We start from the raw sequence: 25,890 nt of genomic DNA, 5'->3' as shown, positions 1-25,890 counted from the left end.
TTTTACCGGTCTCTTGCAAGGATGTGGACATCCTCCTGAATATTTGCCATGACTAAGAAGGCACCTGTCGTGTCCTTCCATCTGGTTGGGGGACGACCTCTTGGGCGTTTCCCGCCGTGCAGCACGGGATCAAAGTCAAAAATCGTTCGTGCGGGAGTATCGGGGGGGGCATGCGAAGGAGATGTCCGTGCCAGGCTACTACTGAATAATAATTAAACCACGCAAATTAAAACAAACAGAAAATAATTTGAACAAACATTTAAAAAAAATTGCAAAAAATAAAGGGTCATAGCAAAACCTAAGATGAGCAGAATGAAATCTATGCCGTAATTCAAACTTTAGACGAACAGTTATTACTGTCAATGAATAAATGGCATCTAAAGAGACCAGAAATTAAAAAAAATAAATATTCAAACTTAAAACGACAGAAATTATCATGAAAAGGAGCGATTTATTTTTAATATTTTTTCTTGTGTAATTTTGACATTGAAAATAAAAAATTGCTGTAACTTCTTGGGCTCATCAGTATTTTATATTAAGCAATCAGCCCACTATCATAAGCTATTTTTCAGTAACATTGATTTTTATTTTCTTTCTTTATTTTTTGATGTTTTGACTTCAATAAAACCTGAAATACAAATCGTTTTCGGCAATGCGCAAGTGATTTTCTGGCCTTTAGAAGAATAAGGGGGCGTTATTCCTACTTCTTTTTGTAGTAAATTCTGTTCATATTGAGTTTGAGTTGATTATTCATTATTGTTTCTGTTCGTTTTGGGTTTCAGTTACTTATTGATAATAATTTCTTTTTGTTTTAAGCCTGAATTGTTATATGAATTTATTCATGCTCAAAGATGGGCTTTTTAATATTTTCTATAAAAATTCCTTCAAGTTATTTTATACTGTAGGTCTTATTCAAACGCCTATTTAGATTAAAGTTTTATTAAAATGTTAATTGTAATGCTATGTTACTTGTCATTTCCCTAAGTCTAGCTCATTAAAATTGTTTGATATAGTTCCTAAATAAAATAAAACACAATGAAAAATTATATATTACAATTTAGAGGATTTCTAACCTTCAAAGATGGAGGACAGAAGATTAATCGGAACTGCTTTGTGGAGGAGACTTATTTTATGCAGAGAGTTTAACCACTTTTCTTTCAATCGTCATATCACTCTAAAGATAGTAGAAATGCAGTTTTTTTCAAGAATTGAGGATTTTGGAAGGTGATTCAACCCCTTTTACCTAGTTTTTCCCCAGTAGAGATTTATTTAGATATTTAGATAAACAAACAACAACTGAGCTTTATTGGCCCTCATGGAAGTGGTGTCTTTTGTGACACCCATTCCAATAAAACTATTCAGAGTGTCGGTTCTATTCAAATTTACGACCTAGGGCTTAGATGTCCTGTAGCTTTAGAAATGAAATTAATGAGCCCACTAGAATTTTGAAATGTCTGCCTTTAGCCTTTGTAAGACAATGCCTCTCTGTTTATAGGCCTGAAATATTTTTTTAATGCATTTTTTGCAGCTTTGAGACAGGATGCTAAATGGTGGTTTTGTCTAAAACTTTTTATGTTTCTCAGGTGTTCCCTCTCCCTTTTAAGCAAATAAATCTGTTCATATTATTATCAACATGTTGCTAATTTGCAAATTATTATAACTTACGTAGATGAGATGATTTAAGCCGTTTCCCATGTATTTTGAAGATAATTCGGGATAAATATCATCGATGTCTAAGTCACTTTTGACCTGACTAATAATATGGATAGAAGTTTTTTTTAATATGGTCATGATTCGCTGTAGTAAAAAAAAATAATTAAAACATAATCTTATAGAATAGTATCTTACTTTTAAAAGTTCACTTCCAAATGCTCAGATGAAAGTAGAAAAACCTTCCATTTAATTTAGACTCACTTAGACTAAATATATCCGAAGCGCTGAAGTGCTTAAGGCAGGAACGGTTGTTCTCCAACCTTTCCAATCATGGGCCAGTGACTAAAGCTCCTCCACTGATTTGTTTGTAATAGGAGCCTCCTTTTCTAGGGACCGACCGAATGACTTCTATTGCCTATCATTTTCCGCAGGCCAGGCAATTTTTTGCTGCAAACTTCAAAAGGCAGCTTTTCTTCCCTCATAAATATCATATGCTTACGAAATATCAGTATCTTGTGCGAATGTCTTTGGTTTTCAAAGGTTATTTTGTTGATGCATACAGTGATCGAACTGCTCAAGTGAGGAAAAGCCCCAGACGGAGTTGCCGCTGAACTCATTAAAGTTATATCAGATATTGTAACTGTATGTACCGTATCATTGTGTCTACCATGTGGGATACCCTGCCAATGATGCAAGACTATCGTTGTCCCCAGGCGCAAAAAGGGATCAAAGAAGGAATGTGGAAACTAACGTCCAATCAGCCTCACGAACCACCAGTCACGTGCCCCAACAAAAGTCTTGCTCCGACACACACAAAATGTTTCTGCTTTCATTATTGTAGAATATCAGGCCGGCTTTTGTACTGGAAGATACACAATCTACCAGATATTCATCATTCAGCAGTTCATGGAACGATACATCTAGTTCGACCGGGAACTGTGTCAGTCACTTATCGATTTCCAACAGATATTCTTCGGTATGTGATGTAAATTACGCATATCTTCTTTCACTTCAGAGTCCCCGGCAAAATAGTTCAAATTATCAAGAGTCAGTATAACCTGTTCCATCGCCAAATATCAACCGCTGATAGGTTATCAGAAGAGGTCACAACCTTTTCTGGAGTTCTCCAGAGTTTAATCGCATCACCATACATCTTCAAACTCTTTCTGTATGCCGTTCTGTCACTAGTACCCTCAGCATATGGCGCTAAAAAAGGAGAGCTGTTGATAGATATTCTTGCCTTCACTGTTGATAAAGATGAGCTAACCAACTATTCACCGGAACTGCAAGCACAAGTTAATAAACTCTACGCCGCCAAGCTATTTGGAATGGAGATCAATGCCTACAAGACTAAAGTTAGGGTGACTACGTGACGTGAACTATATTACCTTCCCGTTATCACCATAGGTGGTCCACAAGTCGAAACAACAGACTACTTTTTGTTTTTAAGTAGCTTACTCTTCTCTGCTAACTGTCATAGCTCTGACGTGAAATGACTTCTTGCACTCCCAACCTCTGGAAAAACCACGGTCTCTCCACCAAACTCAAACTGCTTCAATTTCATCGCCTAGTCTTTTCTAGAATAAGTATGGATATGGACATTCAAATTGAAGACGAAAAATAACCTCTAGAATTCGAGGTTAGATATCTTCATTGCATAGAATCAAATACACTGACAGTATCACAAATATGGAAGTACGGCAGAAGCTCCATTCCACTGAAACTATTATCCCAAGTAAAGTAGTAAAGAAACAATAGTTTCGCTGGTTTAACCATTTTAAGCGAATGGGGTCGAGCCATCTACTGTTAATAACCCTTGAATAATCTTTCCCTGGTCTTCACTCACAAAGGGGACGGAAAAACAGTAGAAGGAGACTCAAAGATTGCCTAATTATCACGCACCGTACCAGATAAAGCAAAATATCGAGCCCTTGCCCATGATTTGCTTGGAGTTACTAGCCCCAACACGTCCCAAGAGGATGGCTGGGACCTAGGTACGTAAGTAAATTTGTTCTTGCCTTTTATCTCTGTATGCCGTGCTTTCTCACAGAGAACTGCGAGTATTTTCTCAAACAGTTATGTTCAAATGCAATAAGTCTATTTTCTAGATAACTTAAGATGATTCGCGGCCAAAGAGTAGCTCTGAGTGTATAAACAGTAGTGTATAGTTTGTATAAGCTATTGTGGAAGATTTTGTGGGTGGGGGGACAGATTTTCGAAGCTTCAAAAAGTACATTTTTTAGGTCTAAGTTTTAACTCTTAGTGAAACGTCGTGCAGATAGATCAAACCCCTCCTGCCAAAGTAGGGAGGGGAACCTTAGCTTGACTTTTTGCTAGGCATTATTTTTGGGCTAGTGCTGTAATATAGCTGCTCCGGAGAGACAGCTCTTTTCTAATTCATACAATAATTTAAGTAAACCCCCAAGCACCAGATTCATATGTTTATCTACATAGGTGGAAAGGGGTCAACCCTCCCCTCCACAAAAAGAGAGTTACAATCTCGATGAAGCTATTTAAAAAAGTTTTAAATGCCTCAAAACCCTAAAGGTACTATTTACATGAATACGAAACATATGCGCAGGAATATTTTACGGGGGAGGGGAATAAAAAATTCGCTGATAGTTTTAGTAAAAAATATCATGAAATTTGCGAAAATTCAGGATTTCAGGGGCTGCGCCAGGAGGCCCTTCCTGCGTCGTACATAAGTCCAGTGTAGTAGTGCTGTAGTAAAAGAGAGAACGCTGCAATACAAGAAAGTTCAATCAAAGTAAAAAAAATTCTTTAGGCAAACAAAAAGTCTAATATTGGCCTTTAGAGGCAAGAGGATGCAAATAATTTTTACTCTGAAAATTCCTCTCATAAATTTCATACAAATACACCAGTGGTGGCTCTCGCCTTTCTTGCGGCCATGGCAAAATCTTTATTAGCGCCCCCCTCCTGTTTACCAAGAATTTTCAGGCCAAATTTTAGCAAAACTTTTAATTTATTAACAACGTTTTCCCTGTTTAAATCTGACTTTTCTTACCTTAGCCTCTTCAGATTATTAATTATTTCGACATCCTATAACAGGTTTGGATAAGAAATATCACAAAAAATTACAATTCATTAAATTTTGTCTACTTACTTTTATTTTCAAGGAATGGCGATGAAGATATGGGAAAAATGAAAATTTTGGAAAATTCTGTCAACTGCGCCCTCTACTTTATTTTAATAAAAATAAAATTAAAAAATGATTATAATCATTAGATTATTTGTTAGAAATTTGACGCCCCTAAAATTTCTACGGCTTGGGCAAGTGTCCCCTCTATCCCCCAAAATCAGTCTCTGAAATACAGACATAGATTTAACTAAAAAAAAAATTGGGAGGCAAGTTCGCAAAACTAGCCCTAGGCAGAAATAAAAATAATATCATAATAATGCGAAAGCAACAACAGGACCAAAGATTAGTAAACTACCATAAATACTATAAAATTGCAAATGCTGTATATTTTTTTTCAAAATTGCTTTGAAATCTAGCAACATAATTTCAGCCTCAGGTGCCCAAAAAAATAATTTTATGCTTTAGAACAGAAGTACTTTATTATCAAGCAAACTCTCACAACATAAAACTGCCGGACTTGTTGTCTTCAGTCAGCTAGCCTGCATAAGCACATCAGTGAAATATTAAAACATTGCCTAGAGCGATGGTCTGTCAGAGCGATGTGTCTTTACATGAGTCTCACACCACATAATGCCTTTGAACATCAATTTTGACGTCATGACCTCTCCATTTTGTTCTGTGTTTGCACTATTCTATGGGCTAGAAAAAAGATCCTTGGGTGGAAATTATCCGAACCTTTGCAACAATTTATAATAATCTACTGGAAATATTCTTCTCCGTTTTAGATCCTTAGTCGAAAAAGAGTTTTGAACTTCTGTGCACTATCGTCAACAAGCCAGAAATCGCTGTTTATGATAAACGATAGCAAAGTGTTGCCCTACAACACAATTAACCGTTGGGTCATAAATTGGACTGTATCTTTTTTCATATATTGGTTTTTAGCTTTTTGAATCAACGAGTACGGAAAGAGTGGAGACTGTTGCTAGTGCTTAAAAAACGCTGATGCCATCTAGCGTTTGGTGTTTCTTGGCATTTTTTTAGTGTAATAATAAGGCAAAATTAGTCTAATTAGTGTAATTGGCAAAACTAGTACAGTAAAAAGTGTCTCTCAGTTTCTAACAAAAAACAGAATTACAAAACTCGAAAAAAAGGCCAAGAAACGTCAAGCACTAGATGCCATTGATTTTTTATATACTAGTGCCATCTTCAACTCTTAAAAGTTGTATTTGTTCTGTGAATTACAATAAGCATCAACAAAGAAGATATCTCATCTTTCAGCCGATGGTAACAGGCAGAAAGCTCTCATTAGCTGATGCAAGGGGTTCTCCTTAGCCTATTTAAAACGACATCGAAAATCAGGCTAGTAACTATATCTAACTTAGGACTATATTTTATTGCATTACCTCCCCCCCTAAACTTTCACAAAAAAGTTTTCTAGACTGCCGAAAAGAAAAGAAAATCCGGGAAACATAGTCTTTAGTTTTTTAATTACCACTAGGCCCACTTGTTTTCATTTCAATTAGTTTTTTCGTAAATTGGATGCAACTAATAAAAGATGTCTGGCATATTGTTCAAAGAAGTCGAGCTCGGAGTAATTTAATTTGCCCAAAAAGGGCTTTCGTACCAAAAAATGTCGTACAAAAAAATGCCTTTTTTGTATAATATTGCGAGGAATTATACTTATCACCCGTTTACCGTATTTAAAGGAAGTAACTGTTCCTCTTTTCCTCTTTGTCGCTCTCGCCCTAAAACGGCCATGAGAATCGTCTGTTCAACATTTCTTGTCTTTTAAGTTTCAAACATGTTTTGTTTTGGTTGATGAAAGCTCTATCAACGAACATTTGAAATCAAATAAGCTTCCTCGTCTTATCTTGTTAAGCTTGTGTCTGATTGACAGTTTGAAAGACATCAAGTCGTCTTGTCAGTCAATAATTGAAGTCAACCGCGAGGTTGTAAAGTCAGAAAATATATTGACTCCTTCAATTTGCCCGTTTAGCCAGGAAATGTCTTTTGAAGCGCTGTTAAAAACTTTGTTGCTTCTAATTATCTTGTAAATCTTTTCTTCTTGAGAGAAAAAGAAGAACTCTGGTTCCTATCTGATGCAGCTTCCTACGACGCCTTCAATACTTTGTCAGGTTCGAGCTCGCCTGATACTTCGCCCAATACGGTACCCACAAACTGAATTTAATATGTAATTAAAAAATAAAAAGTTTTTTCAACTGAAAGTAAGGAGCAACATTAAAACTTAAAACAAACTGAAATGACTACGTGTATAAAGGGGGTTTGCCCCTCTTCAACACCTCACTCTTTGCGCAAAAGTTTTTAGTACTACTTTAAATAAAACAGCTTATTGTTCTCATTAAAGGAACCTTGTGTTTCAGGAGTCGTTCTTAAAGAATTAGGGCAAAAAATTCAAACTTTAGCGAAAAAAGCGAGGTGTTGAGGAGGGCAAACCCCTTCATATACTTAAAAATTTCTGTTCGTTTTAAGTCCTAATATTGCTCCTTACCTTCAGTTGAAGGAATTTGTTTTGTTTTTTTCGTTTATCCTCTGATCGTTTTTTAAATAATGCCAGGAGATCTTCCTGCGTCTCCTCGGAAAAATCCCCTTCACACGGAAATGTCCTCTAGACAATTCAATCACGGTGAAAATTTACCCCGGACAACTACCCTTAATATTTTCACGCGTAAAATTGAGAATGAAAAGAGAAAGCGAGACATATAAAGCGAATTTTATATAGGGATTATGACAAATTCCCTCACTGTGATATTTCCCCAGAAAATTTCGCCCCCTGGAAATTCCCTCCCCGTGGAAAATTCCCCCTTGGAAAAACCTGCCACTAGAAAATTTGTCCCCCCCACCCGAAACTGTATGTATATTTCCCAATAACAAGCACTATGTGCAAACAATGGGCAAGTTTTATAACTTAAGGACCTTTCCCCTGGGACAGTTGGGGTCGTGTTATATCCAAAGGCATAGTTATTGGGCCTTCCAACTATGACGAATAAAATGGCTGTCTCAAAATTTTGATCGGAAGATTTTTGAAAAAAGGAGGGGGGGGGGACCTAGTTGCCCTTCAATCTTTTTGGTCACTTAAAAAAGGCATTATAACTTTTAGTATCCGTTCGAATGATCCCCGTTCGAATGATCGAATGGGTCGATATGATCACCCCTGTGAAAAAAAAACAAACAAATAAACACGCATCCGTGATCTTTAATCTGGTAAAAAATAGAAGATTCCACATTTTTGGATTTACGAGGTTGAAACCTTTACAACAAGGTTCTCTCATATACTCAAGTTGATGGTGTGATTTTCATTAAGATTCTTTGATTTTTATGGCGTGTTTTTACCCATTTTCAAAAATAATGCAAATTTTCTCAGGATTGTAGCCTTCGATGGGTTACACTAAACTTAGTGAAACCAATATATATTGAAAATCAGCATTATAAGCCATTTGTTTACATATATCTATTGGTATCAAAATTCCCTTTTTTAGAGTTTTGGTTACTATTGATCCCCGTCGCTCCTTATTTACAGTTCGTTATCATAAACTGTTTGATATTTAAAGTTTTCGTCGAACTTTTCTGATTTTTTTTTTTTTTGGGGGGGGGGTTCACGCACGCCATATACAACGGTATGAGGAGATAAAGAAATTTTCTGGCATTAAAAAAAGTTTATAGGTGAACCTTTATAACTGCTGTAGTTAAGAAAAAAAAGCCGACTTGGTGTAGTATTATAGGCCTTGTTTGCTCTAATTTTCATATAACGCACTTCTTCTTTTAATTTAGATTTTAATCAAGTAAATGATCTCCTGATTTTACTTTTATCAGTACAGACTCAAGGAATACCATTAGTTTAGATCGCATGGCTTGAAGTTGATGTGTTTACAGTAATCTCCAGGGAAGAACTAGTCCCATTTAAACTGTTACATTTTTCACTACTATACTTATTAAAAGTCAATTAAATTTCTCCCTCGAATATCCACACCGAAAAGGTCTGTCTTGTTATTATGTCTCCAGTTAAGACGTTCAGAAATGTTGACATTTCCAAATTCGAAAACTCCTAATGGGGTGTTAACTTATTTTGCTGGTTGGAATTTTGACACCGAGAAAACATGGTTTTAAGCTTAATATTTAACTTAAGGTTCGTTTCAGCGGGAACACTAACATTCATCTATTTTGAATATTAATCCCAAGAATTATTCCAGGTTATTTGAACTTTTGGCGCCTTGGGTTCTTTTGTTCTGGAGAGCAAAAAAGAAAAAAGAACAGACCCAAATATTTTTCGAACCTAACTTTTTTTTGGGATGACGTCATTTTGAAGGGGGCTGGGGGTAGTTATCTTCCAATAATTTGGAGAAAAGGTTATTATATAGCCTATGACTCTTGACTCTCCGGATGGAATTCCCTCGTGTCTCCCAATAAAAATGCTGCAGCAATACCCCTATTATGTACTGATAGCATACATCGCTTCTCGATCTAAGCTACATGCAGACTAAGAAGCTTAAATTTTGCTTAACCCCTTGAAAAAGTCATTCTGTGTTGATGTCTTTTAATTTCGAAGGTCAGATAGTTTTCTCAGGTGGCCAAGTTTCAAAATGATTTATGGTAATAGGAATCTTTGCTTTATTTTTAGCTGCTACCATCTTACAATTAAAATAACGGGTTTTTCGTAATGCTCTCTTTTCGTGGCCAAAGGTGTTAGAAACCGAAACGAGTAGAAACTCAATTTGAATTTGGGGGAGAGGGCACAGCCAACGCCCTTTAGCTTTAAATTACCAATTCTAAAGCTTCCAATCACGACTCCTGCCTTCAGATCTCATATAGTTGATTCATCCTGGAATGACGTTTTCATGCGTCTGGCTTGGTTTTGATTTCTCGCCTTTTGGTTGCAATACAAAAAAAAACTTCCTAGCCTAAATGATGAAAATATTTATTTCTATGCTAAAATAACTGGAATCACATCAGGTCCTGCCACCTTAGGCTTTTTCTGGTGACGCTGTTGATCAAAAATCTGTTTTGGCGAAGGATTATCGATCAAAAATCGTGTTCTAGTGACCAACAAAGTTTGCTGATTAGCAGAGTGGATTAAAACTATCCATATTTAAAATCCTTCCCAGCGTTCAGTAGTGCTTATGCATTAAGTTTTGCTTATTTAATGAATTATAATTATTGAATCGCATCACAAAGCGCTTATTGAAACATATTACAATCATTATTTTCTTCTTGTGTATTCAAATTCTATAGGATACAATTACAGATGGGATCTTAGTAAATTTATCTATCATATAAACCAATAATATTTTTTGTTAGTTTCAAAGGCTTTAAGGTTTTTTTTTCTTTTTTACAAGAATTTATATTTTTAGAGTGTATTCAATATAGCAAAGTAATTGCGCTTGGTCAATAATTTATTGCAATTAATTGCAGTAAGATCTATTGATGACATGAGTTGTTTTTGAAATTTGCCGAACAAATTGAGCGAGGAATTTAAAAAATAACAATCTTGGGAGAAATTTATTCTGTTCATTCAATTTTAGAAGAGAACAAGAGCTAAGAGCTCATATGGCACTTGTGACGAGGTCGGAAGAGCCGAGAGCTCATATGGTACGAGGTCGGAAGAGCCAAGAGCTCATTTGGACGAGGTCGGAAGAGCCGAGAGCTCATATGGTACGAGGTCGGAAGAGCCAAGAGCCAAGAGCTCATTTGGCACTTGTGAGAAGGTCAGAACCTAAAGTTAAACTTTATAGCACAAGATCCTTCTAAATATCAAATTTCATTAAGATCTGGTCACCCTTTCGTAAGTTACAAATACCTCAATTTTCAAAATTACCTCCCCCCTCCCAATTCCACCAAAGAGAGCAGATCCGGTCCAGTTATGTCAGTCACGTATCTTAGACAGGTTTCTATTCTTCCCATCCAGTTTCATCCTGATCTCACCGCTTTAAGTATTTTCTAAGATTTCCGGTCCCCCCAACTGCCCCCCCCCCAATTACGTTTGATCCGGTTGAGATTTAAAATAAGATATCAGAGTTACGAGGTCCTTCTAAATATGAAGTTTCATGAAGATCCGATCACTCCTTCGTAAGTTAAAAATACGTTATTTTTCTTATTTTTCAGAATTACCCCTCCCCCCGCAATTGAGCGGATCCGTTCCAATTATGTAAATTACGTATGCAAGACTTTTGCTTATTTTTCCAACCAAGTTTCATCCCAATCCCTCCAATCTAAGCGTTTCCCATCATTTTAGGTCTCCCCACCCCAAACTTCCCCCAATGTCACCAGATCCGGTCAGGATTTAAAATAAGAGCTTTGAGCCACGATATCCTTCTAAAAATCAAATTTCATGGAGATCCAATCACCCGTTCGTAAGTTAAAAATACCTCATTTTTTCTAATTTTTCAGAATTAACCCCCCCCCCCAACTACCCAAAAGAGAGCGGATCCGTTCCGTTTATGTCAATCATCTATCTAGGACTTGTGTTTATTTTTCCCACCATGTTTCATCCCGATCCCTCCACTCTAAGTGTTTTCCAAGTTTTAGGTTCCCCCTCCCAACTCCCCGCCCCCATCACAAGATCTGGTCGGGATTTAAAATAAGAGCTCTAAGACACGATATCCTTCTAAACATCAAATTTCATTGAGATCCGATCACCCGTTCGCAAGTTGAAAATACCTCATTTTTCTAATTTTTAAGACTTACTCCCCCCCCCCAACTACCCCAAAGAGAACAAATAAGTTCCGATTATGTCAATCATGTATCTAGGACTTGCGCTTATTTTTCCCATCAAGTTTCATCCCGATCCCTCTACTCTAAGTGTTTTCCAAGATTTTAGGTTTCCCCCCTCCAACTCCCCCCAATGTCATCAGACCCAGTCGGGATTTAAAATAAGAGCTCTGAGACACAATATCATTCCAAACATCAAATTTCATTAAGATCCAATCACCCGCTCATAAGTTAAAAATACTTCATTTTTTCTATTTTTCCGAATTAACCGGCCCCTACTCCCCCCCCCCAGATGGTCAAATCGGGAAAACGACTATTTCTAATTTAATCTGGTCCGGTCCCTGATACGCTTGCCAAATTTCATCGTCCTAGCTTACCTGGAAGTGCCTAAAGTAGCAAAACCGGGACTTTAGGTTTTCCCCCTCCGACTCCCCCCAATGTCATCAGATCCGGTCGGGATTTAAAATAAGAGCTCTAAGACACAATATCATTCCAAACATGAAATTTCATTAAGATCCAAATACCCGCTGATAAGTTAAAAATACTTCATTTTTTCTATTTTTTGCGAATTAACCGGGCCCCCACTCCCCCCCAGATGGTCAAATCGGGAAAACGACTATTTCTAATTTAATCTGGTGCGGTCCCTGATACGCTTGCCAAATTTCATCGTCCTAGCTTACCTGGAAGTGCCTAAAGTAGCAAAACCGGGACAGACAGACCGACAGACCGACAGACCGACAGACCGACAGAATTGGCGACTGCTATATGTCACTTGGTTAATACCAAGTGCCATAAAAACAGTTTCTTTTTTATGAAGGTTGTTACATTTATAATCTTGATCTTATATCTAAAGTAAGACACGGGAAGGTACTTTCTTTTGAAGTATCTGGCCCCTTTCTTCTCGAATGGACATTGACGTTGGAGAACGCGGGAAAACCTTTGCTTTATAAAACTAAAACCTGCAGCATTTTATTTAACTGTGAATAGCGCTATAAATAGTGAACATGGCCAGAGTAAATACGATTTTAATAAAAAAAAAATATTAAAGCAATGTTCACATGACTTTGAAGTATTGTTTTTTGTTTTCAACAACAACAAAAAATTGCATTTTGCAGAAATTATTGCAGATCTACGGTTATTGATAAACTAATCTGATCTTGCGATTGATTATCTACATTTTTTTTATAAAGGCTTCTGGTGAGCAATTGTGTTTCCCTATTATACATGTTGTGCATGTGAAAGTAACGTCATGCTTCTAAAATTTTCCTTTGTCCTGGTAGAAGCAGCCGAGATCACATTGGTGCTTGTGGATCTTTTGTGATTAGCAAATTTTCTTCTTTCATTTTTAAAGCTGAGTTAAGCTCTGCCCTAAGTGGTGAAATTGAGGGGGGGAGGTAAATTTTCCTTCTCAAAATCTAGGGGGGTGGGGCAACTTTTTTCAATGCTTTCAGAGACAATACTAAAACAACCATTTTAGATTAAAATAACAAAAATTGTATTTTTCAAATCTAGGGCGGCAACAAATCTGGGAGGGGGGGGGGCAGTTCCTCTTCCCATATTTTTCAATTGATACCACTATCTGCCTTTATTTAATATCCTATTTTCTTTTTGTTCATTCGCTATCCACGGTTGAAAGTGACGAACCCCTTATTTGTTCTTGGTTGTACCACATGTTGTTCGGATATGGGCCACTTGGCGATGAGGATTTTTACAGCTGACACCGGCTGTTATTAGAGGGTGAGGTCCGGTTTTGGAAATACGCCTTCCAACTTGTTCAAAATTCGATGAAGAAATATTAAAGCAGGGATACAGGTTGTCTTAACCCCACTCTAATTCTCTAGCTTCATCGTGAAAGCGGGCCAAAAAAGGAAAACGATTCTTGTGGAAAGGAGATAACTTTTACGATTTTTAATAGATGAATAAAAAAAATGGTATCATGTATGTAGAAAAAAAAACATTTATCAATTTTCTACTATAAGAGATAAACTGATAAATACAATTGGAAAATCATGTAAAAAATTGAGAATAAAAAAAAGCATGTTGTTAATGCTTTCTCTTTTATAACGTCGATAAATCCAGATTGCTGAGACTCCAAGGAATGAATATCGTTAAATATTAAGCAGTCAATCTATTTTATTATGTTTTTTGTGATCTTGGTTATTACAGTAATTTTTTCCTTTTTTTTGGTTAATATTATGACAAACAATAGCCACTGCTCAAAACGCAAATTGTTTTCAGTAAAGCTGAAATGACATTCTGGCCTTTAGAAGGCCTAGGGGGCGTTGGCCCTGCTCTTGTTTGTGATAATTTCTGAAATATCTATTGAAAGTTATGTTGTTTATTGTATCATTTATTCATTGATAATGATTTCTCTTTTTTTAAAGCTTGATATTTTAAGTATACTCGTCTTTGACTTGATACAGCTCTTTACTTTTGTTGGATAAACTTGTTTTTTTAAATTAAAAGCCGCAAGAAATAGTGCTAATCAGTCTAGAGCCTCTGCACAGAAGTTCTCAAGTAAAGGTTTCTTAATTTGAATAAAGATTAAAGCTAACCTCGAGTACTCCTTCCTTCGTCGTTTCTTAATCTTCAATCTATAATGGCTGCTTGAGTCATTTCTTATAAACCGTGTATCATCTTAGTTAAGAGAGAGAGTAACTACCATACGCAATTTTTCTTTAAACCTATATATGTATGCCCCAATAAAATCATATCATAACTTGTATATCATACAATAACTCACATATTATAAGAATAATAATAAACTCACATTATTTTATATTTAATATTTTTACACTTCAAACGAGATAAAAGTACCCCTTTTTGCAGTTTTGACAAATTTGACATCCCCCCGCCTAGTGGCCATACAGAGAGAATGTTTTAGCCACCTACAAAAGTGTTTATAAGTTTTTTTTGTTCTTTCTCATTTTAAAGGGGAGGTACTGGATTCTCTTTTGGATCTGGTGTAAATATTGCATCATTTTTAATATATACGCAATATATATATATATATATATATATATATATATATATATATATATATATGTATATATATATATATATATATATATATATATATATATATATATATATATATATATATATATATATATATATATATATATAAATACATATATATATATATATATATATATATATATATATATATATATATATATATATATATATATATATATATATATATATATAAATACATATATACTTATATATATTTATATCTATGCATATATTCAAGTTTATGTCAGATTGATTTATTTTTGTTTTTTTTCTGATGGAACAAGCCCGGTCTGTTGGTTTTAGAAACATGGGTTGTTAAACGGCTCTTATAAAAACTGTCTCTGGAAAAGGGTCTTTTCTTATGGTCTGCAGCTCTTCGCCTGCGTAGCCGCTGGAAAAACCGGTGGTCCAGAGGTGTTTGTGAATTCACTGTGTGTGTATGAGTGTACCAAGATTGAATTTTAAATGGTGTCAGTTTTGCCAAGATTTCCAATAAATGGCTCATCATGTACCTCCCCTGGGATTACAGCCTTGAATTTAAAATGTGAAAAAGAAACGGATAACGATTGCCCTTCTCAGGTTTGCTTCAAATTTTGTAAAAGTTTTCTTTTAATTCTTTTAGATAGATCGCCTCTTTTGAACTTATTGTTAATTTTTTTTCTTTGCGTGGTACTTGCGTTTGGTATATGTAGTAGCCTCTCTGCTATATGTAGCCTCTCTGCTAAGCCCATATAACTCGATTGATTTTCCAGTTTTTTGCAAAAATAAATTTCTTAAGAGATTAGAAAATTTTAGTTTTTTTCTTGTTTCAATTCTTCTCAGGGAAGAACCTTGTGAATAAATTTTAGAAAAATGGAGAACCTATCTCTGGTCATACAGAGAGAATTCTGTAAGAATTAGCAAAAGACAGGATTGCTAATAAATGACATCAGGTTACTTGTGGCAAATACACCCAAATTCCTACTATTCTCTAGAAGCTTATGGATCACACTTTGATTTTACTGGCAAAAATAGCTCTAATTTTCTTTTACTTTGACAAAATTATCTAAATTATTGAGAAATAATAAAACATATTAAACTAAAAGCTGCTAAAACGGAATTTAAATATTATTTGTGGGGAAACCCAAAACAATTTCGGGTAAAATTCTAGTTAATTGACTTCTTGCTATCTCGGAAAGGGTTTAGGTTAGGCAAAAGAAAACTTTCAGGGATGGGTCTACAGGCTAAAGTATGTCCCGGAAGGTACTTTAAAGTACCCATCTCCACTCCTCCCTCTAGAGGGCCCTGAAATTGCCTACATGACCTATTGCAATTTTGACAAAACAACATTTTACCTTACTTTTCAGTTACTAGTTGCTTTTTCTCTGCCTTTAGTTCTGAAAAAGCAATTCCTGTTATATGAATAGAATTTTGAGCCGTATCAATGTTTTTTTTTCAAAATTTAGGAAATGTATTTGCATATCTTTAAAACCTTATAAAATTGAATTGAGCAAAGTTATGAAGCTGAAAACAATTTTGTTGTACTTCAATTAAGCAGAAGATCTATTTTGCAAGGTTTCACTTTTATAAAACACATATTTTTAAAGGTCATCAAAGGTCAGGGCCCTCTATAGGGAGAAGGAGAGGAGGTAGTTGCTTCAAAATACCTTCCTGGGACATACTTTAGTCTGTAGACTCATCCCTGAAAGTTTCATTTTCAAACAGTTCGTGGTAACAAACTGTAGTAAGGAGCGACCCGGCTCAATAGTAACCAAAACTCTAAAAAATTGAATTTTGATATAAATAGCTACATCAAAAGAATCGCATTTTAATGCTGATTTTAAATATATAAGTTTCATCAAGTTTAGTCTTAGCCATCAAAAGTTACGAGCCTGAGAAAATTTGCCTTATTTAGGAAAATAGGGGGAAACACCCCCTAAAAGTCGTAGGATCTTAACGAAAATGACACCATCAGATTCAGTGTATCAGAGAACCCTACTGTAGAAGTTTCAAGTTCCTATCTACAAAAATGTGGAATTTTGCATTTTTTGCCAGAAGACAAATCACGGGTGCGTGTTTATTTGTTTGTTTTTTTGTTTTTTGTTTTTTTTCCCCAGGGGTCATCGTATCGACCAAGTGGTCCTAGAATGTCGCAAGAGGGCTCATTCTAACGGAAATGAAAAGTTCTAGTGCCCTTTTTAAGTGACCAAAAAAATTGGAGGGCATCTAGGCCCCCTCCCACGCTCATTTTTTTCCCAGAGTCAACGGATCAAAATTTTGAGATAGCCATTTTGTTTGGCTTAGTCGAAAATCTTAATAACTATGTTTTTGGGGATGACTTACTCCCCCACAGTCCCTGAGGGAGGGGTTGCAAGTTACAAACTTCAACCAGTGTTTACATATAATAATGGTTATTGGGAAGTGTACAGACGTTTTCAGGGGGATTTTTTTGGTTTTGGGGGTAGGGTTGAGGGAGGAGGCTATGTGGGAGGATCTTTCCTTGGAGAAATATGCCATGGGGGAAAAAATTCAATGAAAAGGGCGCAGGATTTTCTAGCATTACTATAAAAAAAAAACAATGAAAAAATAAACATGAAAACGTTTTTTCAAATGAAAGTAAGGAATAGCATTGAAATTTAAAACAAACAGAGATTATTACGCATATGAAGGGTTCTAAAAATACTTTAGCATAAAGAGCGAGGTATTTAGGAGGAGATAAATACCTCGCTCTTTATGCTAAAATATTTTTAGTGATTTCAACTATTTATTCTACGGCCTATTTGATTCAGGGGTCATTCTTAAAGAATTGGAACAAAACTTACGATTTAGTGTAAGGAGTGAGGTATTAACGAGGGTACAAACCCCCTCGTACACATAATAAAAATATAAGAATATAAAAGTTTGTTACGTAAGTTAATTCTTAAGTTACGTATATTTTTTACTAATAAAAACGTTCGTTGAATATTAAAAGTTCTAGTAGCCTTTTTAAGTAACCGAAAAATTGGAGGGCAGCTAGGCCTCCTTCCCCACCCCTTATTTCTCAAAATCGTCTGATCAAAACTAAGAGAAAGCCATTTAGCCAAAAAAAATTAATATACTAATTTCATTTCAATAATTTATGTGCGGAGAGCCAAAATCAAACATGCATTAATTCAAAAACGTTCAGAAATTAAATAAAAAAAACTAGTTTTTTTAACTGAAAGTAAGGAGCGACATTAAAACTTAAAAAGAACAGAAATTACTCCGTATATGAAATGGGTTGTCCCCTCCGCAGTCCCACGCTCTTTACGCTAAAGTTTTTAGTTGTTTTAAAAAGTAGAATTGTGGCAAAGAGTCAAACTTTAGCGTAAAGAGCGTGGGACTGCGGAGGGGACAACCCATTTCATATACGGAGTAATTTCTGTTCTTTTTAAGTTTTAATGTCGCTCCTTACTTTCAGTTAAAAAAACTAGTTTTTTTTATTTAATCCTAACCTAAACCCTTTCTGAGATAGCAAGAAGTCAATTAACTAGAATTTTACCCAATTTCGATTTCCATCTCAAAGAATAACCTTTAGCTAAGGATGCTGGGTATTCTGAAAGAATTAATTATACTCTGTGTCGTTAATTACCGACAAAGGCTTTAATAAGTCCTATCTTTAAATTATAACGGTTCAATACCTTTTTTCAATTTTGATGATATTACGTCCAATGGTAAGCAGGAGCCCCAATCGAGGGGGGACGATTACCTTTTCCAGCCCCCTAGATTTAAAGAAAATACTCTTTTTTGTATTTTCTTTGTGAGATATCTTTAAGCCCCTAAGATTTTGAAATTTTATTTTTTTTATATCTTCATAAGAAAATCAGTGACATCCCCCCTACATTTTCGTAGTGTCACTACTGTTAAATTCCCGAAATTGTTTGAAATTTGGTTTTACTGTTCCAGTGAAAAAGAAAGGTTACAAGCAAGATTTGAGACATTCACCTTACGATATATCACTAGTTTTCAGCTCAATATAGGCCTGCACCTAATTACTGGGTGTACCGGGTATAAATAATTTTTAGTAGTAACTTTTATCTTTCAGTATGGAAAATATGTTTAAGTATATTTTATTATGGACTCCGTTAAATTGGCTTTATGACAGGCAGTTCATAGAAGCGTTTCTTATATATTTGATTTTTTTTATAATCCTTATTATTTGGGAGTATTTTTATCTGAACATGATAAGTAAATCAACCGAGCAAGGTTTTGACGGTGTCCAATCAATTTCAGTTATTCCTGTTTTCTCTAGATTGTATGAAAGCTTTTTAAGTAATTTAACAGTAAAACAGAAATCTTTATCGAGGAGCCTTTTTAACAGTAAAAATAATCGCAAATGTTGACCTTTGGCAATTCCAAAACTTACTTTCCACATCCGCCACTGACTATTTCCTTATGGACAGTCATGGCATAAGGACAAAGATCGTCTTTATAGACATTCACCTTATTAAAACATTATGTGATATACTTACAAACCTAATATCCGGCTCAATATTTCAGCAGTGGACTTGCAAAAAGCCTTCGTAATATGTAATCTTTGTAAGAATTTAATGAGCCACAATATATTGGTGGAAAAAATCCAAAATTTCTAAGTTGGCCCGCATTTAATTAGATCCACTGTATAATAATTACTTTCCTTAAGACTACTCCTTCCAGTATACCTTTGAAATGTCAGTTATTGCTATGAATTTAATGGAAATGAAATTACCATTTTAGTGATATTTTATAGCGTCCAAATGCCTCATTTTTCCTCCCTCCTTAAACTCCTTAAAAATTTTCGAATATCCTAAATCACACTGTTTGAGAAACTTTCTGCCACTTGCACGCCCAGTCCTTGAGGAGGCTACCCTAACCCTGTTTTGCATCCTGGTATCTCTAAGAAAGTGTCAGACACAATAAAGCAGTCCAGAAAAGGTGCCTAAGAATTACTATCTTTAGTGAGTGTAAAGGACTCATGTTTCCCTTTTTCGCAGGTCTAATCCGGTTGGCTTTGAGGAAAGCAGAACAAACACCTCTTTACGTCACATTAACAGTCTTCTCATTACTCCGTAGAAATCCTCTTTTCCCTAGTCATTTCCCCCTTAGACATCGCCTCCTCCGTTCTGCTTCAGCAAAAATTCCCAAATTCACTCCAGTAGAATTTTCTACAGCAAGATATGGAAGGATTTTTCCTTCCCTGGATAATTGATTTGTCAAATAAGAGAATTTTGTCCTCTTTCTTCCTCCCTCCTTTTTTTACCATTCACTGTGTAGAATTTATTTACTAGTTGTTGACCTTCTACAATCTGTGTAGTCTAAGATTCACCATGTTTCTTAAGTTTCTGCACTAATGGTTTTATGTATGACGTTTTTTGCATTAATTTTTAAGGTCTGATTGTTGTTAATTCCTCTTTCTGTTTTTTTTTTTTTTTTTTTTTTTTTTTTGTTAATTAACATAATAATCGAATTCGACTCTCTCAGAACTTGTGAAAGAACTTTTGAAATAAACATTATTTTATCTTAGTTCTTTTGCAATGGCGTGAATTGGGGGGGGGGCAGCGGGAGGTGTATTTCCCACACAAAATTTTGATCCCTCTTATAGGTTTTGAAAAATACCCTTTTCGGGGTGTTTTCATTGAATAAATATACCTTTCTGATATATGTGTTGGAATAATTGAAAAAAACTCCCCCCCCCCCCTAAATTTTGAAGAATACACTTTGCCCCCCCCCCCAAATTATCATGAATTGACGCCACTGTTCTTTTGGTAGCACCTAAAATAGAAAAAAATTTTATGACTCCTTATCCGACAACCTTATCTAAAGATTTTTATCTTTTAATTCGTTATACAAAAAAGTTTTCCTTGCCTTGGGGACCGAAGTTTTTTACCACTTAGAATGGTCTTACTTTTAAGTGGAGACAATTATATGTAAATATACTGGAGGCTATCCCAAGACAAACATGAAGCTACCACCACCACCACCCCCCCCAAAAAAAAAAAAAACGCCCTGAAAACATATTGGATAAATCCATAAAACAAGGCAATTTAAAAAGAAGATATATTGCTAGTTTTGAGCTCAATATACAACAATTACCTGGTGTAAAAAAGTTCATGAATGCTAGTAGTGACTTATATCTTTCAGCACGGAATATATGTTTCAGTATATTTTTATTATGGACTCCGTTCAATTGGCTTCAAGGCAGTTTGATATCAGATGTTCAAAGTATTTCTTGGATTTTTTATTGTTATTATTATTATTATCATTAATTCTTGTTTTTAGGGAGTATGCTAATGTGAAAATACCAGTGAATCTATCAGTTTGATTAATCAAAAGGAGAAAAAGTTTTTTTTTTTCAAATGCACATTGAGCGCCACATTAAAACTTAAAAAAAAAACAGAAATTTGTGAGAGACTGCCTCTTCTTCATTCCCCCATTGCTTATTCAAAATTCTTATTGTGCTTTACTGAAATTATTTATGAGTGCAACACATTTGAATTGTGGATAATTGCAAGTGTCTTATTTACCAGTTGCCTTTTAAAATATTTGAACCGATTTTTTTTTTTAAGTGTGTGTCAATACGCTTTTTCATTTTTGAGCGTTCCTACTTTTTATCTAATTCCGATTGCCCTTGGGTTTAAGTAGTCATTCTTAAAGCGTTTGGGCAAAAAGTCAATCTTTAGCATAAAGTGTGTCGGGAAGAGCTGGGGAGGGGGCAACCTTTCTTGCGTATGGAAAGTTTTAAGGCCGAGTGGTGTACAGCACGCCGGCTTAGCCTCTGAGACAAAGAAGCTGATAAATTCCTTCCCCCCCCCCTGGCTCTCAGAATTTCCGCTTGATAGCACTTCGGTGATGCTTGGGTCAAAATGCTGTTTTACAGGTCAAAATGCAATATTTGGCACTGTCATCTTACAGATAGCGACTTTAGGGCTCTCATATATATTAAACTTCATAAGATTGCACCCCTTTCTGTGGCAGCTCAACTTCATTATCATCGCTTCCTCCTTCAACCCCATTTCTTACAATCAAATTTACTAGTCATATAACAAAGCGTCGAGAATGATAATCATCCCTGGAAAAATTCATCCCTCCACGTTAGGAGAGGTGAAGTTTGAAACATCAAGATGAATTTTATGGGTATCATTTCTGCGGTTTTCAAGATTCAAGGGGAGCTCATCCCAAGTATTTCTTATATGGATGCCCTCCATGGACGCCAGCAAGGTGGTAGGGGTAAGGAATGAGGAAGGTAAGCAAGAAAGACATTAAAAAGTGTATAAAATAGGACAAGGAGAAATGTTCTCTTTTAAACCGTGGTAGAAACAAGAATTGTGGTAGTTTCCCCTGGTGGATTTTCAGGGCATACTAAGGGTACCCCTGAATCTTTCTCTTTTTGTGCAAATAAGCATCATAATGCTGTCTTTTATGCTACAGTTACACCTCCTCCCCGCAACCTTCGATATTTATCTGAAAGATCAATACAATAAAGAAACTCGGACATAAAAATGGAGCTTTTGAAGCCTCAGGCCCCCCAACCCATACAAAGACCAACTGGTCCTCCTCCATAATAGCTGATATGCAGTGATACTCCACTGTACATAATTTTAGTTAAGGTTAAAATGGGTCAGCTCAGTTAAATGACGCTTTTAAATAATTGTTTATATTAACAGTTTATCTTGTATGGACTATGTGTATCACTGCGCAACATCATTGCCTCTGCGACTGATGAGCTGAATAAGTATTTTTACATCAATTTTAAATTTATTGGGAATCTTGGAATGTGTATTCGATAGCGTTTCAACACTCATTAGGTCAAAATTGTTACTTGGTGGCATAAAATGGCAGAAAGTGCCACTTCGCCCTGACACAATTTCCTTTGACACTTAAAAATGGCTCTAGAAATATCAATTTCTGTTCGAATAAGTCATCTCCTTATATTCTCAGACCATTGGTTCTATACTATCGGAAAAAGCGCAATATTTCGTATTCTTCTAGATAGGAGCTTAAAACCTCTGGGACATTTTTCTCTGATATGCAGAATTTAATGGTGATCTTTCTGGGGGTGTGAAAATTAAGCAGGTTCTTTCAGGCTGTTTTTTTTTTTTTTTTTTTTTTTTTTTTTTTTTTTTTTTTGGTTGGGTGACATTAAACTTAATGAATTTTACACGTTTAAAATCACAATGGAAATTAGAATATTTTGATGGATATATTGTCATCAAAAGTTTTTTTTAAAGTTTCAGTTGATATTAGCACCAGTCGCTCCTTACTTATATTTTGTTAGAATGAACTGTTTGACATTGTAAAAAAGTGCTTTTTATCATTTTGCCCTGAGAACAAATCATATGTGTGCCAAAGCTCGACTTAAATTCAAATGGATATACTGAACTTGATGATAATGTTTTTTGCAAGATTAACCTCCTTTTGGGGTTCTTTAACCACTATTTAATGGAAAAAATTGTCAATTTTCTTGTGCTATTAACTTTTGCTGGATAACTTTAAACTTAATGAAACTTGTATTGTTTGGAACAACCATAAAATCTGCTGATGTGTGAAACCTTCTATTTGTGTTGACAGAGCCCTATCTAGGATTTTCCTTCGGTGGGGGGGGGGTACAAAAGTTTTTTTCGGCGAGGTTTTTACACACAAGAAAAATTTTTAAAAATGCATTAAAAATTGGTTTACATTAATATTTGTTACGTTTTTACGAGTCAAACAAAGACTTCGGAGGGTTCAAACACCCTAATCCCCCTCCAGGATACGGCCTTGGGTGTAGATAATGTTACAAAATTCCCTTTTTTGAGTTACAGCTACAAATGGTGTAGATTTTTTTTACTTGCAGTTTGTTGCCCTGTACTGTCTTAAAAGGGTAATAATAGTCATGTTCGCTATTTTGTTGTTGAAATATGTCTTATTAGCCTAGAAAATTGAGTTTGTCCTCTCAAAGATTTGAGTGATTTGGTACCAGATGTTGCTAATAATGCTCTACTCACTCGACTGTCATTCTGTCTGTCCCATCCTTCTTCCAGAATTCTCTCCATTATGTTTTTGCATTCTCTAATGCGTTAGAACAAGTGATCGCCAGATGAGAGAAGGAGAAAATTATGGACTTGAGCGTGGGAAAAGCTAACGAAGACGAAAATAAACTCAAAAAGTAATTAAAAGGAAAGTAAATATACATGCTAGCTGTAGATTATTCCTGATTATGGATTTTACAGTGTCGGCATCCTCTTAAGAGGATAATTGACATTCATTGTCCAACATTAACAAACCTTTTCAGCACTTCATCTTGTCAACACTGCGTAATTGTCAACCAAATTAGGAGCTTCTAATCTCAAAATTGCTTGTACTTCGCTTTTATCTCAACTACCTTTTTGTTTTGGCTGAAAACTTTAACTAAGTACCTGCCAATTCCAAATTTGAACCGAATCATTTTGAAACATTAAGGTTATACAGTGCTATATATGCTTAATCATGGATGAACACTCTCTAAACCCTTAAAAAGGATAAGATAATTTTTCCAATAAGAGCCACCCGCGCCTCCTTCACGATTGTGCCAGATCCCGTATCCTTTCGTATTTTTTATTTTAGTATTTTCATACGAATTTTATGCACCTACGATTGATGGGTCTCAATCGTATTTCAATCTTCCAATATCATCAGATTTTTTTTCACTACAGTGTCTTGTATTTTCATGTATAAATTGCTATTTTTAGGTTTTTTAGTTTACTCCACCAACAAAATGTTGGCCCTCCAAAAAAATTCCTGTGTAAGTGCCTGGATTAAGGTCCTCCCTGAAAATTATATTCTTAAGCCATTTCTTTCGATTCTGTCCAATAAAAATACCCAATCCAATTTCTTTTCATTTTATGAGCATTATTTATTGTATGCCAATCACGGGCACGTATGGAAGGAGTGGGAGAGGGCCGTTCGGGGTCATATGAAATCGTGAAAATTTTCAAATTTTTGATATTATCTAGTTTTTGCATATATTTTGCCTATTTTTGTATTTTGTTATTTATTTTGATTTTTTTGTATTACATTTCTTAAATTACTTTTACATTTCTTTTCCATAAGTGTAGAGTATATTTAATATCCAAGGTTTTATTTTCGTTATACAAAACTGAATAAAATGGGCTAAACATTTGCATACCTTAATCTATAGGAGGTACTTTTATTTTTATTTCAATTCAGACGATAAATTTCCCAGTTAAATAAAAAGATTCCCCAGGGGTACTATTGAAGTCCCTCAAACAAAGAACGAATCTGTAAGCGTCAAATGAATGCAGTTTGAAGTTCAATTAAATTCTTCTCCTCATCCAGTGGCATGAATCGGGGGAGGGGCAGGGATAACTTGCCCCTAAAATTTTGGCCCTTCTCTAGATTTTGTAAAATACCTGTTTATTGTATTTTCTTAAAAAATGACTTTGTTTTGCTAAATTCATAGAAAAAATTCAAAGCAAAACAAAATTGCCCCTCCTAAATTTTTTAAAATTCACTCCCCCTCCTAATTTGCGTGAATTGACGCCACTACCTGATCTTCATTATAAGTACACTAAATGTCCATTATGTTTTTATACCGCTCTGTTGGAACAAATCTCAGTTGTTTTGTGATTTGCTTCTGTCAGAGCTCCTACTTATAATGCTGACGATGGACTTGACGATTCTAGCAGCTAATACTTATAGGACGAATTCAGACCTCTCTAGAAAGATCAACGCACATACCAAATTTTAAACCGGGTCCGGTCCGGTACATGTTGGTCCCAATTTCTCTATAGATTGTACCTCTTTTTAGAACCCGCAAATAATAGTTATAAATTGGCCTACTTTAAAGAGTCAAATAGTCACAAACATGACTAATAAGCTGTTAAGATTTTTCAAAAACATTTTTTTCAAAATTTTTTTCAAGATTTTTCAAAATTGTGACTTGCAAAAATTATTTTGTTAACACAGCACGGCGGTGTTCTACTGCTTTTGTATACTGCAAAGGAGTAGTTATTGAAAACACAAAAATTAAAAAAAATTAATAGTACCGTACCTTGAAGTAAATCGTATTTTATTTTAATTAAAATTTGTCTGGCCCTCATCTTGTTTTACCGTCGTCTGCCACATATGGTATTAATTCTCCCTCAGAAAAACTTCAATAATTTAGAAGTTAGAACAATCTTATGCTCCTTGAACCCGTTATTAACATATGTTCCTTTAAACTTTTGGTTCAGTTTGTTTTCTTGGCTCGGAACAGGTTGACTCATGTCTTTGAAATAAAGGGGGTATCTATTCAAATGATACTTTTGCAATAAGAAACCTGCGTCGCGTGTAGACGGTAACCTAATATTTGGGGACAGCACCTAATATGACGTAAAAGGAGTGGTTTCCCATTTCTAAGAGCAATTGAATGTCTGAAGAATAGCATTCATTTCAGTTCTAAT

At 35.2% G+C, this 25,890-nt stretch overlaps 1 protein-coding gene across 1 annotated transcript in view; it reads left to right on the top strand.

Moving 5' to 3' along the window:
• Positions 1 to 14,897: 14,897 nt before the first annotated feature.
• LOC136033093 (eyes absent homolog 2-like) overlaps positions 14,898 to 25,890 on the top strand; it is a gene marked incomplete in the record, with an annotated part of 134,372 nt that continues 123,379 nt past the window's right edge. The window contains 1 exon segment of the mRNA XM_065713700.1: positions 14,898 to 15,073. Within this exon segment, the coding sequence (XP_065569772.1) occupies positions 14,960 to 15,073 (114 nt within the window).

Source organism: Artemia franciscana, chromosome 11 (assembly GCF_032884065.1).
Source record: "Artemia franciscana chromosome 11, ASM3288406v1, whole genome shotgun sequence".
Classification (NCBI taxonomy): domain Eukaryota; kingdom Metazoa; phylum Arthropoda; class Branchiopoda; order Anostraca; family Artemiidae; genus Artemia; species Artemia franciscana.
This window is presented reverse-complemented; position numbering and strand designations above follow the sequence as displayed.